At 40.6% G+C, this 23759-nt stretch overlaps 1 protein-coding gene across 1 annotated transcript in view; it reads left to right on the top strand.

Annotated features, from left to right (window-relative positions):
• Positions 1-23759, top strand: part of LOC126483823 (ceramide transfer protein) — a 203827-nt gene that overhangs the window by 100233 nt on the left and 79835 nt on the right. The window contains exons 4-7 of the mRNA XM_050107021.1: positions 13288-13410; positions 13515-13738; positions 18304-18465; positions 22050-22275. Of these exons, the coding sequence (XP_049962978.1) occupies positions 13288-13410; positions 13515-13738; positions 18304-18465; positions 22050-22275 (735 nt within the window). The remainder of the gene's footprint in view (positions 1-13287; positions 13411-13514; positions 13739-18303; positions 18466-22049; positions 22276-23759) is intronic.

Here is a 23759-nt window from a genome sequence, read left to right as displayed (position 1 = left end):
ATTTATTTCCTGATTTGTGGAAATAACTGCTTTTCATTCTTCTCTCCAAGCCTGAGAAATACTGTACATTTCCAAATAGCCATTGTACAGCTGTTCTCAATAGCTGCGTTGGATAGTGTGATATGTAATTTTATCGTTGATAAGTCCAATCTTCTGGAGGTGGCTTACAGATTATCATCAATATTGACATTATATTGTGAGGGGCAGTCAAATAAAAAGAAGTCAGATGGAAAAAAGTAAATAAGGTGTTTATTATTTCGAAATTAATTGCCATAAATGTTAATTGTATCCTACTGTGAGACGAGATGATCAGTGCCTTCAAGGAAAAATGTGTGTAAAGTTGTTTTGACTATGCTGCTGAAGTTTTGCTGCGAACCTCTTGCACATCCATGCGGTTTCCATGCTTTTGGAGGCCTGAAAAAACATTCATGGCCGTTGATTTGCGTTGGATGAAGTCTTGCACATCTGGGTACAATCTCATGGTTCAGTAGGCAGCCAAAAACATGTTACCATGAATATATTGTCTGTCTTGTCTCACAGTGGGATAAATGTATTAACAATTACAGTGATTTATAAATAATAAACAGTGTACTTAGTTTTTTTTTTTTTTACATCTGTCTTGTTTTCCATTCACTGCCCAATCTATATTGTTATATAAAGACAAGTTGTTGTTCAACATTGTTAATAAAAATCTCAAAGTTGCTGACTGATTTACTTCAAAGGAGGGATGAATGCGGAATGAAACTTGTTTGGCTGTCAGGAGAGCAATGCATGAAGCCTTCAGTGACTATCATAGCAGAATATTGTCAAATGATCTTTCACAAAACCCAAAGGAATTGAGGCCATATGTAAGGGCTATTAGTGACACCAGTGTTAATACCCAGTCCCTAGCAAATGGGACAGGAACTGAAATTGAAAGTAGCAAAGGGAAAGGTGAAATGCTTAACTCTTGAAAAGATGAGTGAAACCAGTATAAGTATCATTGGTGTAGAGAAACAACTGAAATCATTAAAATCAAACAAAGCTCCAAGGCTGATAGAATCCCTATCAGATTCTATACTGAATTTGTATCTGGTTTAGTCCCTCTTCTAACCATAATCCTCCTAGATCTCTCTAACAGAAAAGTGTGTCAAGTAGTTGTTGGAAGAAAGCACAGCTCGCACCTGTCCACAGGAAGGGTAGTAGAATTGATGCACAAACTGCCATCCAGTATCCTTGACATCAAATTGTTGTAGAATTTTCGAACGTATTGTGGGCTCAAGCAGAATGAGGTATTTTGAACAGAATGACCTCCTCCTTGCCAACCAGTATGGATCCCAAAAACATCGACCACGTGAAACCCAATTCACACTTTTCTCACATGAGATATTGAAAGCTTTGGGTCAAGGCAGCACCAACGCTTACTGTCAAAAGTACGATCACATGGGGTATCAGTTGTAATTTGTGACTGGATTAAGGACTTTTTGGTAAGGAGGACACAGCATGTTATCTTAGATTTAGAGTCATCATCAGATGTAGAAGTAACTTCAGATGTGCTCCAGGGAAGTGTGTTTGAACCCTTGCTGTTTATGTTGTATATTAATGACCTTGTGGACAACATTGTCACCTCAGGCTGTTTGCACATGATGCAGTTATTAATAACAAAATACTGTCTGAGAGAAGCTGCATAAATATTCACTCAGAGCATGATATAATTTCAAAGTGGTGCAAAGACTGGCAACTTGCTTTAAATATACTTCTCAACACGGAAAACATAATTTTCTATGACTATAATACCAATGAGTCACGGCTGGAATTAACCAGCTCATACAAACACCTGGGTATAATACTTCGTGGGGATGTGAAATGAAATGATCACATAGGCTCAGTTATGGGTTACACAGGTGGTAGATAGACTTTGGTGTAATACTGGTGAAAGCTGGTCAGTCTACAAAAGAGATTGCTTGAAAATCACTTGTGGCACCCATTCTAGAATACTGCTCAAGTGTATGGGATCTGTACAGAATAAGACTAACAGGTGATATTGAATATGTATATGAGAAGGGCGGCACGAATGGTCGCAGGTTTGTTTGACACAGGGAAAAGTGTTAGAGATTCCGAAGAAACTGATTCTTGCAGATAGATGTAAACTATCTGAAGAACCGGCTTTAATTGATGATTCTACAAATATACTACAACCTCCTAGTATTTCTCACATAGGGATCATGAGGACAAAATCAGAATAATTACAGCATGCACAGAGGCATTCAATCAGTCATTATTCCCACACTCTGTACATGAATGGAACAGGAGGAAACCGTAATAACTGGTACAAAGGGAAGTATCCAGCGCTGTGCACTTCAGTGGTTTGCAGAGTATAGATATGGCTGTAGATATAGCTGTAGATGCAGATGCAGGTGTAGAGGAGATGGTCATGTAGAATCCGGAATTGAGCACTACAAGGAATCTAACAGTGTTTACTTTTTGAGCCACCTTCGAGTAGTTTCTCAAATCAACAACTCTCACGAATATAGTTCGTTACCTTGTGTTTGTTTTGCGGGTCCATGGTGTCATGGGCGTTTCAATTACAAACAGAAACTTAACATAATGTGTGTTTGTTATTGTTAGCCTCCAGCCCAAATTACAAATGTGTATCTGCTCCACTGCAGTGCTGCTACTGTACTCTTACTCAGAAAAGAATACATGTCATCAGAAGTGTCAGGCCAAACTACTGCCTGTTGAACCCATCACTTTCCAAGTAACTGCGAGACCTTGCTGAAAAATTGGGCCCACTGTTAGCTGAGGCAACTCCTTCTGTTACGGCGGTGTGTGGCACCATTCTTGTGATGTCAGCCAAGTGGTATATCAGAATTACAATGTTTCTTTTGAATCATACAATCATTTATACAATTTCAAATGACACTAAAGGCCCATTTTAAACAATACTCAGGGGATCAGAATAGAATTTGGGCACTTGAACAGATTGCCGGTTCTGTCCGTAGTTTGTGATGTTCTCATCATATGATGATAACGGTCAGAATATGTAGTGTGTCCTTAGTGTGAAGTAGTGGCATCATTACTTTTTCTCCCCTTTGTATCCAAATAAAGAAACTACTAGTTTTTGTGTGCCCTCCTTATATGTTTCGTTTCATTAATTACATTCGTGTAACAAGTACAGTCAGCATACATTCACAATCAATACAAACTAGCTCATTGAGGTTTTCGTCATTTCATTAGCATGTACCTTTGTGTGGAAATGTGTGAGGTTTTCAAGTGGATCGTAATTCTAAAAACATCCTATGTCTTGATAAGTTCTAAACTGCCGTGTGTGTACATTGAAAATATTTTCCAAAAACTGATTGCAAGTGTTGTAGGGAATTTAACAAACTACAGTTAGAACTGATATCTAGCTGCAGCTTGTCGGACTTGCTGGTCATAGTTTAAAACTTCGTCTCTATCTTTGAACATGCTAGTCTCCAAAACTACTACGTGAATTTTTATGAGGTTTCCACAGGTAACTATCCACAGCACCAGTAGATGGCACTGTATGTATTCCATGGTACACCAGAGAACCGCTACATGGCACTGCTATTTTTTACGTCAGTGTAGAAGTATTTTCGTAAGTTTATGTCTGTGACAGAATTAAGTCCTACAATCATATCTTTGGAAAAGAAAAAAAAAAAAAACAATTGCTTAGCTGGGATGTATGGATTTACTGATTTCACTTTGTGTATTAAAATCTTAATGAAATTGCTTTGCTTCTTTTGATGGATCATGTTTATATTTGACTTCTTGGGTAGGAAAAATAAATTTATTAGGCCTAAGTTTGGTTTGCAATTTTGGTGCATACTTATTACATTTTGATTTTGTTTTGTTTATGAATAAAAATCCATAGGAAACGGTCGAGTCTTTTTCAGTACACCAGAACAGCAAAAAGACTGAGTACTATGTGGTCTCAAGAATCCAGTGAAGATTGTGAGACAAACCTTCCTGTGGTTCTAGAATGTCAGGCTGTAACTACTCTTTGGAAACTTGTTCCAAAAGCGAGGTGTGACATAACTCTGATCAAGAGTGTCATGCATGATCTTACTCCTCACTATAAAGGTTGTCCAGCCATAGAGACAGGGTGACAGTTATTGAACTATATGAGAAAAAAAAGTAAATTAGTTACAGAGTATGGCATGCACACACTTTATTCAAAATGTAAATGTCACTACAGATATTCGGATTTAGGTTATGACACGTTTGATATCCCTACCATCATTGGTGGTGATGGGGTGCAAACGAAAAATGAAATTCTGCGTGACCCGCTGAAGTATCAGAACATTGATGCTGTCAGTGACCTCCTGAATGGCTGTTTTCAGCTCACCAATTGTTTCGGGGTTATTGCTGTACACCTCGTCTTTAATATAGCCCCACAAAAAGGAGTCACAAGTGTTTAGATCCGGAGAGTATGGGGGCTAATCGAGGCCCATGCCAGTGGCCTCTGGGTACCCCAGAGCCCGAATGCAGTCCCCAAAGTGCTCCTCCATAACATTAAACTCGCTCCGGCTTCGCTGGGGTCAAGCTCCATTTTGCATGAACCATATCATGTCGAAATCAGGGCCATTTTTCATAATGGGGATGAAATTGTCCTCCAAAACCTTCATGTGCTGTTCGGTAGTCACTGTGCCATCAAGGAATATTGCATTGATTGTTCTGTGACTGGGCATTCAAAAATGGTTCAAATGGCTCTGTGCACTATGGGAATTAACATCTGAGGTCATCAGTCCCCTAGAACGTAGAACTAATGAAACCTAACCAAACTAAGGACATCACACACATCCATGCCCGCGGCAGGATTCGAACCTGCTACCAAAGCAGTCGCGCAGTTCCATACTGAAGCGCCTAGAACCACTCGGCCACACCGGCCAGCGACTGGGCATTTGCACACCACACCTTCACCCATTGAGGGCGAAGAGAGTTCTCCATTGCTAAATGCGTTTTTTAGTCCCCCAAATGCACCAGTTTTGCTTATTGACGAACCCATCCAAATAAAAGTGGGCTTCATTGCTAAACCAAGCCATGCATGTGCATACAAATTCTCATCGTGCCCCGCAGCCAACTGTGCCGTTTGAATGTCCTAACACAAACTGTTCAGAAATTATTTTATTTTATATAGTTCAATAATTGTCACCCTGTACTTAGTGCTACCCATGCGAAGCTGGACAGGTCACTAGTTGATGATGATGATGATGATGATGGTATATTGCTTAAATATAGATGTTGAGCTATTGACAGTTTTGTGACAACAGTGGTTTTGCTTCCAATATGCTGCATTAATCTCTTTTTAATCTTAGTATTTTCAAGGTTACAGCCTCTTCATTCCAGATTAGCTGCTGAAATTCCCATTTCAAAATAAATTCATATTATAATTCATATTGCAAATGTGTGACTAATATTTATGATTAATAATCAAAATTATTGTACAAGTCTCCTGCTTTAAAATCCTTGACTGCAACATATGGAGTTCATATTTGCCAGATTGGGAATTTTCTAAAGAATTGCTGCTACCACCTGTTAAATTTTGTGGAGTTACACATATTATTCTTGCAGTTTCTAAAAGAAGGGGTGGTGATGCATGAAATGTCCTGTATACATTCATATGTGAATTCAAACAGTAAAGCTATAAGCAAATGAAGGTTAGTGGAGAGATATGTAATTTGAGAATGTAAGGGGTGGGAAACTTCAGGTTTATGGATGATATTAGGCATGATTATCAAAAATGTTCTTTACATTACCAGTTTCTGAACTATCTTTATGTTGAGAGTAGTTGTGGGTTTGTACTGGTCTGCTTTATTATCGTGATGGTGGAAAATGATCTTGATTTGAAGAGTGCTGTGATGAAAGTCCTCATGAGAATGGGGAAACAGAATTTTGAAATATTTGAAATGATGTAACCTATTTATGGGGAGGAACCCAAAATAATTAGCGACACTGGTCCACAACACCCTTCTGTAAGTTTGTGATGACACCGCTGTCTTAACAACAATGAGCTGAAGGAAATTCTTTGGACATGGGAAATAAATATTGCCTTATTTACGGACAGATTGACCACTGTACCACTGCAGCTGTGACATGTTTGTATGAGGATGTGGCCTTTGACAACATGGCAGTCAGATGTAACTCAGCATTGGGTGTGAAGTATAAAGCATAAATCTCGTGGGATCCTAATCACTTTGAATGGCGTTAATGAGCAGCACACGTCCACCATTTTTCAACGAATTCTATTCTCAGCTCACTCAGTATATTTTATGCACCTCTGGACTGTGATACAGTAACAAGTTACATGCGGTATCATTTGTTGCACGTTCCAGTACCCGAAATTTTTTAATGTACTAGTGTAAAGTACGCGAGATCTGTTGAGAACAAATAGTAATTGAAATTGGCAGTTGGTTGTGCCCAGAATGTGATGACCATATCTGATAGTGCTTTACTTAGGTGAAAAATGTGAAGTTGTCACAGTATAGATTCTGTGTTTAAAATGTGGAAAGTGCCTTCTCTCACTCTCAATAAACTTGTGGCCTGAGCCACTTTATGGGATGGAGGAAGATCAGCTGTGTAACCTCCCACAGAACAGTAACTACCGTTTTTCATTGTTGTTTTACTTCCTCATTGCTGTAGTGAGGATTTACGAGTATCTCTTCCTGTTTTCTATACTTTTTCCATCTTGCTGTCTTTTAGTTACATTTCTTCAGTTTTTCTGCGTAGTTTGTCTTTTAGATGTTGTTGTTGTGGTCTTCAGTCCTGAGACTGGTTTGATGCAGCTCTCCATGCTACTCTATCCTGTGCAAGCTTCTTCATCTCCCAGTACCTACTGCAACCTACACCTACATCTTTCTGAATCTGTTTAGTGTATTCATATCTTGGTCTCCCTCTACGATTTTTACCCTCCACGCTGCCCTCCAATACTAAATTGGTGATCCCTTGATGCCTCGGAATATGCCCCACCAACCGATCCCCTCTTCTAGTCAAGTTGTGCCACAAATTTCTCTTCTCTCCAATTCTATTCAATACCTCCTCATTAGTTACGTGATCTACCCATCTAATATTCAGCATTCTTCTGTAGCACCACATTTCGAAAGCTTCTATTCTCTTCTTGTCTAAACTATTTATCGTCCATGTTTCACTTCCATACATGGCTACACTCCATACAAATACTTTCAGAAACGACTTCCTGACACTTAAATCTATACTCGATGTTAACAAATTTCTCTTCTTCAGGAATGCTTTCCTTGCCATTGCCAGTCTACATTTTATATCCTCTCTACTTCGACCATCATCAGTTATTTTGCTCCCCAAATAGCAAAACTCCTTTACTACTTTAAGTGTCTCATTTCCTAATCTAATTCCCTCAGCATCACCCGACTTAATTCGACTACATTCCATTATCCTCGTTTTGCTTTTTTTTTTATGTTCATCTTATATCCTCCTTTCAAGACATTGTCCATTCCGTTCAACTGCTCTTCCAAGTCCTTTGCTGTCTCTGACAGAATTACAATGTCTACATCTACATCTACATTGATACTCCGCAAGCCACCCAACGGTGTGTGGCGGAGGGCACTTTACGTGCCACTGTCATTACCTCCCTTTCCTGTTCCAGTCGCGTATGGCTCGCGGGAAGAACGACTGTCTGAAAGCCTCCGTGCGCGCTCTAATCTCTCTAATTTTACATTCGTGATCTCCTCGGGAGGTATAAGTAGGGGGAAGCAATATATTCGATACCTCATCCAGAAATGCACCCTCTCGAAACCTGGCGAGCAAGCTACACCGCGATGCAGAGCGCCTCTCTTGCAGAGTCTGCCACTTGAGTTTATTAAACATCTCCGTAACGCTATCACGGTTACCAAATAACCCGGTGACGAAACGCGCCGCTCTTCTTTGGATCTTCTCCATCTCCTCCGTCAACCCGACCTGGTACGGATCCCACACTGATGAGCAATACTCAAGTATAGGTCGAACGAGTGTTTTGTAAGCCACCTCCTTTGTTGATGGACTACATTTTCTAAGCACTCTCCCAATGAATCTCAACCTGGTACCCCGCCTTACCAACAATTAATTTTATATGATCATTCCACTTCAAATCGTTCCGTACGCATACTCCCAGATATTTTACAGAAGTAACTGCTACCAGTGTTTGTTCCGCTATCATATAATCATACAATAAAGGATCCTTCTTTCTATGTATTCGCAATACATTACATTTGTCTATGTTAAGGGTCAGTTGCCACTCCCTGCACCAAGTGCCTATCCGCTGCAGATCTTCCTGTATTTCGCTACAATTTTCTAATGCAGCAACTTCTCTGTATACTACAGCATCATCCGCGAAAAGCCGCATGGAACTTCCGACACTATCTACTAAGTCATTTATATATATTGTGAAAAGCAATGGTCCCATAACACTCCCCTGTGGCACGCCAGAGGTTACTTTAATGTCTGTAGACGTCTCTCCATTGATAACAACATGCTGTGTTCTGTTTGCTAAAAACTCTTCAATCCAGCCACACAGCTGGTTGATATTCCGTAGGCTCTTCCTTTTTTTATCAGGCGACAGTGCGGAACTGTATCGAACGCCTTCCGGAAGTCAAGAAAAATAGCATCTACCTGGGAGCCTGTATCTAATATTTTCTGGGTCTCATGAACAAATAAGGCGAGTTGGGTCTCACACGATCGCTGTTTCCGGAATCCATGTTGATTCCTACATAGTAGATTCTGGGTTTCCAGAAATGACATGATACGCGAGCAAAAAACATGTTCTAAAATTCTACAAGAGATCGACGTAAGAGATATAGGTCTATAGTTTTGCGCATCTGCTCGACGACCCTTCTTGAAGACTGGGACTATCTGTGCTCTTTTCCAATCATTTGGAACCCTCCGTTCCTCTAGAGACTTGCGGTACACGGCTGTTAGAAGGGGGGCAAGTTCTTTCGCGTACTCTGTGTAGAATCGAATTGGTATCCCGTCAGGTCCAGTGGACTTTCCTCTATTGAGTGATTCCAGTTGCTTTTCTATTCCTTGGACACTTATTTCGATGTCAGCCATTTTTTCGTTTGTTCGAGGATTTAGAGAAGGAACTGCAGTGCGGTCTTCCTCTGTGAAACAGCTTTGGAAAAAGGTGTTTAGTATTTCAGCTTTACGCGTGTCGTCCTCTGTTTCAATGCCATCATCATCCCGTAGTGTCTGGATATGCTGTTTCGAGCCACTTACTGATTTAACGTAAGACCAGAACTTCCTAGGATTTTCTGTCAAGTCGGTACATAGAATTTTACTTTCTAATTCAATGAACGCTTCACGCATAGCCCTCCTTACGCTAACTTTGACATCGTTTAGCTTCTGTTTGTCTGAGAGGTTTTGGCTGCGTTTAAACTTGGAGTGGAGCTCTCTTTGCTTTCGCAGTAGTTTCCTAACTTTGTTGTTGTACCACGGTGGGTTTTTCCCGTCCCTCACAGTTTTACTCGGCACGTACCTGTCTAAAACGCATTTTACGATTGCCTTGAACTTTTTCCATAAACACTCAACATTGTCAGTGTCGGAACAGAAATTTTCGTTTTGATCTGTTAGGTAGTCTGAAATCTTCCTTCTATTACTCTTGCTAAACAGATAAACCTTCCTCCCTTTTTTTATATTCCTATTAACTTCCATATTCAGGGATGCTGCAACGGCCTTATGATCACTGATTCCCTGTTCTGTACATACAGAGTCGAAAAGTTCGGGTCTGTTTGTTATCAGTAGGTCCAAGATGTTATCTCCACGAGTCGGTTCTCTGTTTAATTGCTCGAGGTAATTTTCGGATAGTGCACTCAGTATAATGTCACTCGATGCTCTGTCCCTACCACCCGTCCTAAACATCTGAGTGTCCCAGTCTATATCTGGTAAATTGAAATCTCCACCTAAGACTATAACATGCTGAGAAAATTTATGTGAAATGTATTCCAAATTTTCTCTCAGTTGTTCTGCCACTAATGCTGCTGAGTCGGGAGGTCGGTAAAAGGAGCCAATTATTAACCTAGTTCGGTTGTTTAGTGTAACCTCCACCCATAATAATTCACAGGAACTATCCACTTCTACTTCACTACAGGATAAACTACTACTAACAGCGACGAACACTCCATCACCGGTTGCATGCAATCTATCCTTTCTAAACACCGTCTGTACCTTTGTAAAAATTTCGGCAGAATTTATCTCTGTCATCGGAGAACCTCAAAGATTTTATTTCTTCTCCATGGATTTCAATTCCTATTCCGAATTTTTCTTTTGTTTCCTTTACTGCTTGCTCAATATACAGATTGAATAACATTGGGGACAGGCTACAACCTCGTCTCACTCCCTTTCATGCCCCTCGACTCCTATAACTGTCATCTGGTTTCTGTACAAATTGTAAATAGCCTTTTGCTCCCTGTATTTTACCCCTGCCAACTTTAGAATTTGAAAGAGAGTATTCGAGTCAACATGGTCAAAAGCTTTCTCTAAGTCTACAAATGCTAGAAACGCAGGTTTGCCTTTCCCTAATCTATTTTCTAAGGTAAGTCGTAGGGTCAGCATTGCCTCACGTGTTCCAACATTTCTACGGAATCCAAACTGATCTTCCCCGAGGTTGGCTTCTACCAGTTTTTCCATTCGTCTGTAAAGAATTTGTGTTAGTTATTTACAGCCGTGGCTTATTAAACTGATAGTTTGGTGATTTTCACATCTGTCAACACCTGCTTTCTTTGGAATTGGCATTATTATATTCTTCTTGAAGTCTGAGGGTATTTCGCCTGTCTCTTACATCTTGCTCACCAGATGCTAGAGTTTTGTTAGGCCTTGCTCTCCCAAGGCTGTCAGTAGTTCTATGGAATGTTGTCTACTCCCGGGGCCATGTTTCGACTTAAGTCTTTCAGTGCTCTGTCAAACTCTTCATGCAATATCATACCTCCCATTTCATCTTCATATACATTCTCTTCCATTTCTACAATACTGTCCTCAAGAACATCGCCCTTATATAGACCCTCTATATAGACCCTCTATATACTCTTTCCACCTTTCTGCATTCCCTTCTTTGCTTAGAACTGGGTTTCCATCTGAGCTCTTGATATTCATGCAAGTGGTTCTCTTTTCTCCAAAGGTCTCTTTAATTTTCCTGTAGGCAGTATCTATCTTACCCCTCGTGAGATAAGCCTCTACATTCTTTCATTTGTCCTCTAGCCATCCCTGATTAGCCACTTTGCACTTCCTGTCAATCTAATTTTTGAGACGTTTGTATTCCTTTTTGCCTGCTTCATATACTACATTTTTGTATTTTCTCCTGTCATCAATTAAATTCAATATTTCTTCTGTTACCCAAGGGTTTCTACTAGCCCTCGTCGTTTTACCTACGTGATCGTCTGCTGCCTTCACTATTTTATCCCTCAAAGCTACCCATTCTTCTTCTACTGCATTTATTTGCCCCATTCTTATCAATTGTTCCCTAATGCTCTCCCTGGAGCTCTCTACAACCTCTGGTTCTTTCAGTTTATCCAGGTCCCATCTGCTCAAATTCCCACCTTTTTGCAGTTTCTTCAGTTTTAATCTACAATTCATAACCAATAGATTGTGGTCAGAGGCCACTTCTGCCCCTGGAAATGTCTTACAATTTAATACCTGGTTCCTGAATTTCTGTCTTACCATAATATAATCTATCTGAGACCTTCAAGTATGTCCAGGCTTCTTCCACGTATACAACCTTCTTTTATGATTCTTGAACGCAGTGTTAGCTATGATTTATTTATGCTCTGTGCAAAATTCTACCAGGCAGCTTCCTCTTTCGTTCCTTACTCCCATTCCATATTCAACTACTACGTTTCCTTCTCTTCCTTTTCCTACTATAGAGTTCCAGTCACCCATGACTATTAAATTTTCGTGTCCCTTCACTATATGAATAATTTCTTTTATCTCATCATACGTTTCATCAATCTCTGTGTCATCTGCGGAGCTAGTTGGCATATAAACTTGTACTACTGTGGTAGGCATGTGCTTCGTATCTATCTTGGCCACAATAATGTGTTTACTATGCTGTTTGTAGTAGCTTACCCGCATTCCTGTTTTCCTATTCATTATTAAACCTACTCCTGCATTACCCCTATTTGATTTTGTATTTATAACCCTTCACTCACCTGACCAGAAGTCGTGTTCCTCCTGCCACCGAACTGCACTAATTCCCACTACATCTAACTTTAACCTATCCATTTCCCTTTTTAAATTTTCTAATGTACGTGCTCGATTAAGGGATCTGACATTCCATGCTCTGATCTGTAGAATGCCAGTTTTCTTTCTCATGATAACAATGTCCTCCAGACTACCCCCCCCCCCCCCCCCCCCCCCCCCCCCCCCCGGACACCCGGAGGTCCAAAGAGGGGGACTATTTTACCAAAGAGGACGCCATCATCATTTAACCTGACAGTAAAGCTGCATGCCTTGGGGAAAAATTACGGCTGTAGTTTCCCCTTGTTTTCAGCTGTTCGCAGTACCAGCACAGCGGGGCCGTTTTGATTAGTGTTAGAAGATCAGTCAATCATCCAGACTGTTGCCCCTGCAACTACTGAAAAGGCTGCTGCCCCTCTTCAGGAACCACACGTTTGTCTGGCCTTGCAACAGATACTACTCCGTTGTGGTTGTACCTGCAGTACGGCTAACTGTATCGCGCTGAGGCACGCAAACCTCCCCACCAACGGCGAGGTCCATGGTTCATTTGGGGGGGGGGGGGGGGTTTGAAATATCATTCTTTCAGTTATTTTTGTACTACCAAACAATGTTATATACACAAATAGGTAATGAATACAACAGTTGTGTATCATTTCTTTATCGTAGTTATGTAATAAATAGAATGTGGGATCCATCGTAGTAGTATCTAGATTGCAGGCTACTAAGTTCAACCAGCTAATAAATAAATAAATTTTTTACTTCCCCATATATCAACTGGTTGGTGTGGCTTCAATATTTAAACTGAAAATGAGTTTTTTAGTGTGAATTCAACTTGTTGTTTGTTGTTAATTTATCACACAAACAGTGTTACACAATGAACATTATTTTTATCTTATGAGGATAGATTTACTCTTTACAAGTACTAGAAATATGTTACCTAGGACACTGCATCCCACTAAGTACGCAGTATTGAAGTGGCACTATGCAGATAGCTTTCCAGTGGCTTCTCATTTGTATTTCAGTAGACATAGCTTTTAAGTGTAAAAGTTTTGTGATATATCTTTCATGGCCTTAAGCAAACATAGACTCAATTATTTGACTGTCTTTCAGGTTTGAAGGAAAAAGTTGCCGAAATAGAAACTTTTCGAGACATACTCTGTCAGCAAATTGATACTCTTCAACAATACTTTGATGCTTGTGCCGAAACAACTCCATCACTCCGTGGTGCATCCGGTTTGTACAATTTGATTATACTAATTATTTATGCGTTACTCAATTTGTCTGTGTATGAGTGTTGTATGTCCTGGCTATATTTAAAATTTGATAACTTGTTGTAGGAGAACTTCAAGTCGCAGACTTCAAAGGGGAAGCATTAACTTTCAAGGCCACAGCTGCAGGAGTGATAGCAACCCTGCAGCACTGTGTGGAATTGGTTGGACAGCGCGAAGAAGTGTGGAGGCGTAGGATGGAACGTGAAGTGGAGAAGAGGCGGAAGGCGGAAGAGCAGGCACGCACTGCTGCATCCCGCCGTCTCATCATACATAGCAGCCCAGATTATGAGGTAGACATCCAGAGAGAGAGAGAGAGAGAGAGAGAGAGAGAGAGAGAGAGAGAGAGAGAGAGGGGGGGGGGGGGGGGGGGCTCAGATGTTACCAAAATGTCAGACCAACTAGCATTCAGTAGCACATTTAAGATCATTGAATTCAAATTGCACGTTCAAAGAATGAAAATGGGATTTGCGTGTACATTATTTTTTGCACTATTAAGTAAGGAAAGACAGCTATTAACTATACCCTCACAGGTAAGTGATTAAATTATTAATGGTGCATACAAAATGGCTATGTACATTTAAACATGAAACAGAAAACAAGTGTATCCAGAAATAACTCTGATCATTAAAGAAAGTCTTATAATGTACCATGTACACTGCTCGCCATCCAAAAAGCAACAGTCTGAAGGAAGCATCCAAATCAGGTATAATTTGCAGTATGTGTTTGCAGCAATGGGAGGTGCACATGATTAGTATTTGAGTGGAAGCACACATCTCAGGCACGAGTAGCACCACCTGCAAGCTCTTTGTAAAATGGTACAGGTGGTCATGTGGATGTAATGGAATCTTCTTTTGTGCAGTTGTTTTGCGTAAACAGTTTCAGTATTCCTCATAGAATATAGTGAGCGTCTTAGGAGCACCTTTCAGAGTTCGACCAAGGAAGAATAGTTGCCTATAGGGATTGTGGATCATCCTTCAGAAAAATGATCATGTCAGATGGATCCAACCAACTGTGATGCATATATCTAATCTCAGGATGCAGGAGGGAATGACAGACCAATGAGACAGATTGCGCTCGCCTCATTGCACCACTACACACAATGACGGGCATATCATGCAAATGGCAGTAATGGATCACACTGTCATATCACGAGCTGTATCACAACAAATTTGGTCTGTTGCGCAGAGCATGATCATCGTTTTCTTTGATACCAAGGGAATTGTGCACAAGGAATTCATCCCAACCAACCAAACAAGGAATTCCGCATACTACTGTGATGTTTTGCAACGGCTCTGTGAAAACGTACGGCGATGATGGCTTGAACTTTGGTGTCAAGGGAACTGGCTGCTGCATTACGGCAACGCGCCCTGTCACACGGCCTTGCTCACGAGGACCTTTTTGGCAAAAAACAACATGGCGGTTGTACCTCACCCACGGTACTCGCCAGATTTGGCACCTTGCGACTTCGCACTATTCCCAAAACTGAAACTCAAGTTGAAAGGCTGTCGGTTCAACACTCTTTAAGAGGGGGTTCAAGAGCAGGACTTACAGAAAACGTTTGACCAGTGGCAGAAGCACTGGGACCAGTGTGTATGTGTGGATGGGAACTACTTTGAGGGTGATGGTGACTTTTAGTCGAAAGGTAAGTTTTTCAACAAGTGGCCTTACCAGTCCTGAAAATCTTGTATAGCACCTCGTATAGTTAATGTAATGTAAATGGATAGATAAAAAACATACCCATCAAGTGGTGGCAGGGGAAAACACACTCAAAAGGATTTAACTTTTACAAGGTTTCGGAGCAAGTCACTCCTTCTTCTGGTAGAAGAGTTGAAGGGGAAGGAAGAGGGGTGAAAGAAGAGGACTGGATCGGTTTACGGAGAGGGGTACATTTCAGGAGAGTCACCCAGAACTCCAGGTCAGGGGAGACTTACTGGATGGGATAAGAAGCAAAGAAATTTTCGTTGTTATATTAGAACGTATAGTTATGTATAGAAGTTAATGACCAGCTGGCAAACTACCGAACTACAAATAACCTACTAGATGAATACGATCATGTTTCCATAAACATTGTGGATGAGCTGAACCTTGCCATGGATGCACAAGAGGCAGCTATGGCAGCTATCATGTGCTTCTTAGACTTAAACAAAGCCTTTGACATTGTCAACTTTGACATTTTATGTGCTAAACTTAGCAGCCTAAATTTCTGGCCAAATGCAGTGCAGAGTGATTTCACTCATACCTGACGTCTCTTCAGCAGTAAGTCATATCTGGCACCATAAAATGACAATGGAGGCAGGTAGTGTCAGGCATCCCCTGTTCTTTCGTATTAGGTCCTACACTTTTTCCATTGTACATTAGTAATGTCTCATCAATTTTGCCCTACTGCAAGTACCATATGTATGCTGATGATCTCCAGTTGTATCTAATGGAAAAATCAATGCACTTGAAGACTGCTATAGGGAATCTCAGTACCAACCAGTGTGCACCATCAAAATGGGTGAAGGATATAGGGTTAAAGTTCAACACACCCAAAAACCGCATTGTACTGGTTGGCCATTTTAGGCTCATTAACCTGTAATATTGAGAATCCCTACCATCTTTAACCCTAAATTGGACAGATATCAATTTCTCTACTTCAGTAAAGAGTCAAGGAGTAATGCTAGATGAAAATCCAAATTGGACTGAGCCTGTAACTGCAACGTGCAAGAAGGCTACAGCATCTCTCCATGCCCTACAAAAATACAAAAAGCTGTTCCCTCTTGACCTGAAAAGCAAACTTGTACAAACACTCATACTTTCAATTGTTGATCACAGTGATGTTATCTTGCAAGGCCTTTCTCAGGAAAGCTCACAGTTCTGGAATTGGTTATGAATGCTTTTGTTGGTTATATCTATAATGTTCGTCTCTTTGATCATCTTTAACCATCATATGCTCAGTTATCTTGTCTGTGTGAAGGCAAGTGCAGAGATTTCCATATCCTCGGCCTCTCTATTGTATTATCAACAAATACTGTCCCTCATCTCTCTTCTCGACCTTAATGCTGTCATGTGAACAATATGGCAGAAACACCCATTCCAATCAGAGCAAAAACCCTTTTTGTCCCCCTCCATAGAACAGCCACTTTCACAAAGTCCATCTCAGTGGCAAGAACCTGACTCTAGAATAACCTCCTGCATTATATTAGCATACTGGATAATATATCCAGCTTCAGAAGACAATTAATGGCTTACCTACAAAAGCAACAATATGGATTACCATTGTCCCTGTATGTACTCACTTCGCTATTACATCCTTAATTTTCCTTTCCACAAGGCTCGCTATATCAGAAAACGTGTATCTTGTCACCTATAAATTCTTTTTATATCTGCCATGATGATTATTGTTATTGTAGTTATTACTACTATTACTGCTACTGTTATCACTATTAGTGGCAGCAGCTGCAATAGTACAAGTATTGCCAGTATTAACTTCAATAGTTCACAGTTAGTATTATTTACTTATATTGCCACTTCAGACACTCAAACAATTTTAATACTATTTGCCATATTAAAACTGTTGTTTCTTAGGTAACTATGATTGAAAAAAACAAAAGGTACTGTATGTGTGAAACCATGTATGAAACCCTTGTCTGATGTAAGAGAAGACCTGATTGACCTAATCAGATTGGGTCAAGTAATTAAATAAGTAAATAAATAAATAAATAAATAAAATATTATAAAAAGAACAGAGTGCTGCCATATATAGAGGAGATGCTGAGTCACAGACACACAATAAAAAAGTCTCCTATACATTCAAGCTCTTGGTCAAAAAGCCTTCTTCTAAAGTAGAAAACACACAGACATTCACATAAACACAACTCACTCACACATGAGCACTGTCTCTGGTCACTGAGGCTGAACTGCCTGCAGCAGCTGTACCTAATGAGAGAAGCAACTTGTGGGTGGTGGGTATAGGGAGATGGCTGGGGCATGGAAGTGGAGGGAGAAATGGTGCTGCTCGTGGGAGGGTACTTGAACATGGTGGTGATGCTAGATGCAGTCGAGAGGTTTGGGTGGGGGTGGGGGGAGGGGGGAAGTTGTTTAAGGGGCAAGAAGACTAGCAGGTGTGTTGGTGGAATTGAAGGCTATGCAGTGCTGGAGTGGGAACAGAGAAGAAGATAGGTGCGTGAAGGACAGTGACTAATGAAGGTTGAGTCAAGGACAGTTGTGGGAACATAGAATATGCTGCAGTTAAAAGAGTTCCCATCTGCACACTTTTGAAAAGTGGGTGCTTTTTGTAATGATCCAGATGGCACAGATTGTGAAACAATCATTGAAGTGAAGCATGTTATTTTGGTCAACATGTTAAGCAACTGGGTGGTCCAGCACTCTCTGGGCCACAGTTTGTCAATGGCTTTTCATGGAGGCAAGCAGCTTGATGTATGTCGTGCCTGCTTTACTATACCGTGACACTGCACCTTCTTCCCCCCCCCCCCCCCCCCCCCCCCCCCCCCCCCCGCTCAATACACGCACACAGAACTAGCTTAATTTTTTTGTAGTTTATAATTTTTAATCCCTGTGGTCTTGTGATATTATTGTATGCACTATTGTGGTGCAGAAAGTTGCACTTAGATTAATGTGTGTCATTCATAATTCCTCTTTGAGTCTATATTTCAGATAGCAGAAGGCATTATAATCTGTCTCTCTTGTTTTCATTATGTCCTACCAAGTCTGACATGTTAATTTCAACAACAGGAGGGTCTGCGTAGCACTGGATAAAATCCTAATGTCATGTGTCCATGTTACACTGTATGTTCATATTTTAGTATTTTTCTCCTATCCTGTGGCAGCAAAGAAAGATGCTCACTGTTTTCAGGAAGGACCTCACAGTGCTCTAAATGATGAAGAATTTTATGACGCAGTTGAAACTGGATTGGACAGGTTGGAGGAGGAGGACGAGTTCAGGGAACGACTCAAAAACAAGAGTAGCATGAAGCCTCTCTTGTCTAAAGCCTCACAACACCCACTGTGGCCTGAAGTAAGAACCAAACATTTAGAATTACCTACTCTAGTAAATTTAATGGATAAAATAGTGTCCCCTGTCTTCTTAATTGTGATTTGTTGTTGGTCTTTTGCAGAGGCATTTAATACAATTTTGGACTAAATTTTTGTGTGAGGGTTGAGACAATTCAGTCAGTGTTGTATTTTAGGATGTGTAATTTTGTTCAATGCTGTCAGTTTGATTCAGACATAGAGCGTCTCAGTGAATTTTTATGCAAGTGCTACGAACATTAACAGAAGAGTATTTTGTACCAGACACAGTTAGGATCTCAATGTTGACTGTATTTTATCATATGAAGGTTTTAGGAATAAAGATGTGTGAGAACTGCCTGTCTCAGTCACTTATCACCAATATAGTGCATGTAACTCTAGATCTTGGTTTATCAGTATTAGCAGTCAATAGAACGTAGGTCCTGAGTGGACTCTTAATGGGGAGAGGCTAGCAGTAGAGGGTGTTCCAAGCTGGAGATGTGGTGCATGGGCCTGGTGGTCTGACCCAGAATGGTAAGGTCTTGTGTAACTGTGCTCACCTCGAGATTGAAATTGATTAGAGTAGGCCTGAGCAAGATGTATAAGACAGGCGAAATACCCTCTGACTTCAAGAAGAATATAATAATTCCAATCCCAAAGAAAGCAGGTGTTGACGGATGTGAAAATTACCGAACTGTCAGTTTAATAAGTCACAGCTGCAAAATACTAACGTGAATTCTTTCCAGATGAATGGAAAAACTGGTAGAAGCCGACCTCGGGGAAGATCAGTTTGGATTCCGTAGAAATGTTGGAACACGTGAGGCAATGCTGACCCTACGACTTATCTTAGAAAATAGATAAAGGAAAGGCAAACCTACGTTTCTAGCATTTGTAGACTTAGAGAAAGCTTTTGACAATGTTGACTGGAATACTCTCTTTCAAATTCTGAAAGTGGCAGGGGGAAAATACAAGGAGCAAAAGGATATTTACAATTTGTACAGAAACCAGATGGCAGTTATAAGAGTCAAGGGGGCATGAAAGGGAAGCAGTGGTTGGGAAGGGAGTGAGACAGGGTTGTAGCCTCTCCCCAATGTTATTCAATCTGTATATTGAGCAAGCAGTAAAGGAAACAAAAGAAAAATTCAGAGTGGGTATTAAAATCCATGGAGAAGAAATAAAAACTTTCAGGTTCGCCGATGACATTGTAATTCTGTCAGAGACAGCAAAGGACTTGGAAGAGCAGTTGAACGGAATGGACAGTGTCTTGAAAGGAGGATATAAGATGAACATAAAAAAAAGCAAAACGAGGATAATGGAATGTAGTCGAATTAAGTCGGGTGATGCTGAGGGAATTAGATTAGGAAATGAGACACTTAAAGTAGTAAAGGAGTTTTGCTATTTGGGGAGCAAAATAACTGATGATGGTCGAAGTAGAGAAGATATAAAATGTAGACTGGCAATGGCAAGGAAAGTGTTTCTGAAGAAGAGAAATTTGTTGACATCAAATATAGATTTAAGTGTCAGGAAGTCGTTTCTGAAAGTATTTGTATGGAGTGTAGCCATGTATGGAAGTGAAACATGGACGATAAATAGTTTGGACAAGAAGAGAATAGAAGCTTTCGAAATGTGGTGCTACAGAAGAATGCTTTAGATTGGATGGGTAGATCACATAACTAATGATGAAGTATTGAATAGAATTGGGGAGAAGAGGAGTATGTGGCACAACTTGACAAAAAGAAGGGACCGGTTAGTAGGACATGTACTGAGGCATCAAGGGATCACAAATTTAGCATTGGAGGGCAGCGTGGAGGGTAAAAATCTTAGAGGGAGACCAAGAGATGAATACACTAAGCAGATTCAGAAGGATGTGGGTTGAAGTAAGTACTGGGAGATGAAGAAGCTTGCACAGGATAGGGTAGCATGGAGAGCTGCATCAAACCAGTCTCAGGACTGAAGACGACAACAACAACAACAACAACAGGCCTCTGTTCAGCTGCTGCGGTGACAGCCATGGATTGCTTGCAAAACTAAACTTGTGTGGAAGGTACCATTTTGTTTGAATTATGGTAGTGAGAACAGACTGTCCGAGAGCTGTAGTGCTGTGCAGCTCTCCTTGAGGCAGGAGCCCTGCAGTCAGTCACGTCCTTATCTTCATCCAGGTGATATTTGAAATACCCTTGGATTATCTGATTATTACATTTTCATTGGTGGATATCAAGTATCATGTTATTTGTTGTCTGAGAAGGATTAGAAATTCCACCCACCTTCCCCTCTTCTGAAGTTAGGCATAATGTTAGAGCAAAGCTAACATCAAACTGAAGGTTGGTTTGAACATCACAGTACTCTACTAAGAGAAGTTCTAGTGGAGCTGGTGTGCCCTAGTGGAGGTGGTATGCCCTTGCCTTCCTTCAGCCTCTAAATTGATTAATCGAGCCAGTTTAATGTGATCTCCAAAACACAGTTCACAGTGCATTTTGTCACTTTTGATATTAACAAATCTTTGCCAGAAGTGAAAGAAGTGTTTGAAGGAAATCCTTCTATTGACAGAAGACTGAATGTTGGGTGCTTGAATTTGTAGTCTGGCACTGAGCCTACCATTTATACTTACTCATATGTGGACACGAACTGACAACTCCAACTGTGTGTTGTGTTGGGTGAGAGGTGATTGATGGGACATTTGTACGTTCCTCAAATGTGGGCTCCCCGTTCACTACAGGTTCCAAGGAACAGCCAAAATCTCTTCAGTGTTGTGTAGCCCATCTAAATGAGATAATTGTGGAACAGCTATCAGTGGAGATAGTGTGGCCCATCTCAGTGGTTCCACAAGGGAGTGACAGAAGTATACCGAGTCAAGATGTAGTTCCAGTGCCTGTGGATGATACTGTAAAGCATAATCACTGTAAATGCTAGAGATCCCAAAAGTACCAGCTGTGACTTTGTCTGTGATCCACAAATGCTTTGAATAACAGTCAAGTTGTGCGCCTCTGTAGTGTCACGACTACAGGCACACCATTGCAAAGGGTTGCATTCATTTACAGTGAAGGAGGTCAATTTTACAGATCTAATGCGTGGGTTGCATCACCATAGCTGCCATGCTGGTCCTTTACAAACTGCTTTTAGGAGAATCTCAGTGTGCCCTCAGTCTTCTTTTTGGCTGCCTTCTTTTTATAACAGTAGTAGTATTTCAGTATTGAGATTCATAAAAAGAAGGCCCCTCATGTCAGGTCTCTAGCTGTTTATGTAATTTCTTTTGGCAACATGTATGTTAAGCACCAGTACCAACACAAAAAAGAGCTGAGAAAATGCAGTACATTAACAGTCAGTGCAAGCTGACCTCATCATAATTTGGTTAATAGAGTTTGTAGCCTACTAAAACCCGTTTAAAACATTGTTGAACTTCACTTTTTGCTGCACAGATGGTTTATAATGTGCATAGGAGTTATAATCTAGCCCATTACAAACGTTTTATTTTGTCAATACATTTCAGTTGTCCATCTGTGTGTCTCATTTGCACATTAGTGACAGTCCTTATGTCTCATATTTCTGTGATCTCCAGACAAACCTGTTTTAAATGGTGTCTGTTTCTTACAGATAGATAGGATAACCGTGGAGCAGTTGCATTATGCAAGACTCGGTGTGGGTGAGGGAGGCTGGCAGTTGTTTGCTGAAGATGGGGAGATGAAGATGTACAAGCGAGAGGAAGAGGTCGATGGACTGGTGGTGGACCCACTGAAAGCTTGCCATGTGGTGAAAGGAGTCACGGGGCACGAGATGTGCCATTACTTCTTCTCACCAGACTACCGCATGGACTGGGAAAGTGAGTCTGATAATTTAAATTCTTTCTATTGTTGGTGATAGCATTGTCTCTGGCTGTGCAGCTCACAAGAAATGCTGCATTATCAGCTTGGCTGGAAATGCACCGATATCACCACAGGCTGCTACAGTATGTTCTTGCATTTTGGCAACTTCGCAGATTGGCTCGTGTGAATCTGCCTCATGTTTGAAGACTGAGTACTCTTTAAAAATAAGGTCCCTTGCCTGTTTGTGAAACTCTTGGTGCCTTTTAGGTGTTTCAACCATTACAAGAAAGCTCACAGAACACACAGAAATCACCAGTCGTAGTTTCACGCAGGTAAAACACATGAGAATGCTCAAGTATGACAGAAATGTACACAGTGTGGAATGCAAAAGCGGACTGTGCGCTGATTGTGTGGCTGCTGACTATTATGTCATTAAAGTGTATTTATTGTTGAGAGACAAGATCTTAAAACAGAAAATGAAGACCGTTTGGCAATAAGGACATGGTACATTTAAGTGAGACTTACGTAGATAATTACGCAAGCCAGAAACTGTGTTGATCTGGTGAAGCTCTTCGAGTGTTGTCTTACATAGCTGACAAAATATTTGAATGCACAAAGATACTCTTCGTACATTACTCAGTTGCTGTTTTTATCTATTACTTGATACTACAGTGTGAAAGGTGGACATTAGTAGAAACTGAAAAAACATGTGGAAAGAAAAGAAGAATCTAAGATAAAGACACAAAAGAATATGTGGGCAAAAGAAAGGATAAAAAAAGGAATCTATGATGAAGTAAAATTAATTAAGTGTAGATTATACTTAACATCTACTAATTATTTCAATAATGACATGCTCACTTAGGTAAGCTGCCACTTAAACAAAACAATTTTTCAACTTCTAGTTTCAGTCGCACATGTATTGTAGCTAATACTATGTTGTTAGTAATAAAAGATAATCTGTGGGGTTCAGTTAGTCATAACTAATAAATGATTATACAGCATACCACGCAGAGTGCTCACACAGCATTTACTATGACGTTTAGAACTTAAATAGTGGCAACTATTTATTTACAACCGATTCAAAAGAGTTACATGTTTGCACCTGTTACTGTCCTTCGAAGTAGTCACCAGCGTTGTGTACAACCCATTGCCAGCGATGTGGAAGGCATAGTATACTGTTAGCAGAGCCTCTTCTGTTGATGGTGCAAATGGAACAGTTAAAGTTATGGTGATTCTCGTGTACGACTATGATGGTGTTACCCTAACGCATTATGTTCCTCCATGGATGACTGTCAGTGCACAGTATTACTGTTCGGTTTTGGAGCATAACCTGCGACCGTCTTTGCAAAAGAAGCAGCGACACTTTCTGCGCAACCCAACCATCATTTTGCACAAGAATGCGCGGGTGCATACAGCGCAAGCTGTGGCTGTTCTGTTTGGTTGATGGGACTGGAAGTACTGTACCATCCACCATACTCCCCAGACTTAAGTCCTTCTGATT

This window comes from Schistocerca serialis, chromosome 6 (genome assembly GCF_023864345.2).
Source record: "Schistocerca serialis cubense isolate TAMUIC-IGC-003099 chromosome 6, iqSchSeri2.2, whole genome shotgun sequence".
Lineage (NCBI taxonomy): Eukaryota > Metazoa > Arthropoda > Insecta > Orthoptera > Acrididae > Schistocerca > Schistocerca serialis.
This window is presented reverse-complemented; position numbering and strand designations above follow the sequence as displayed.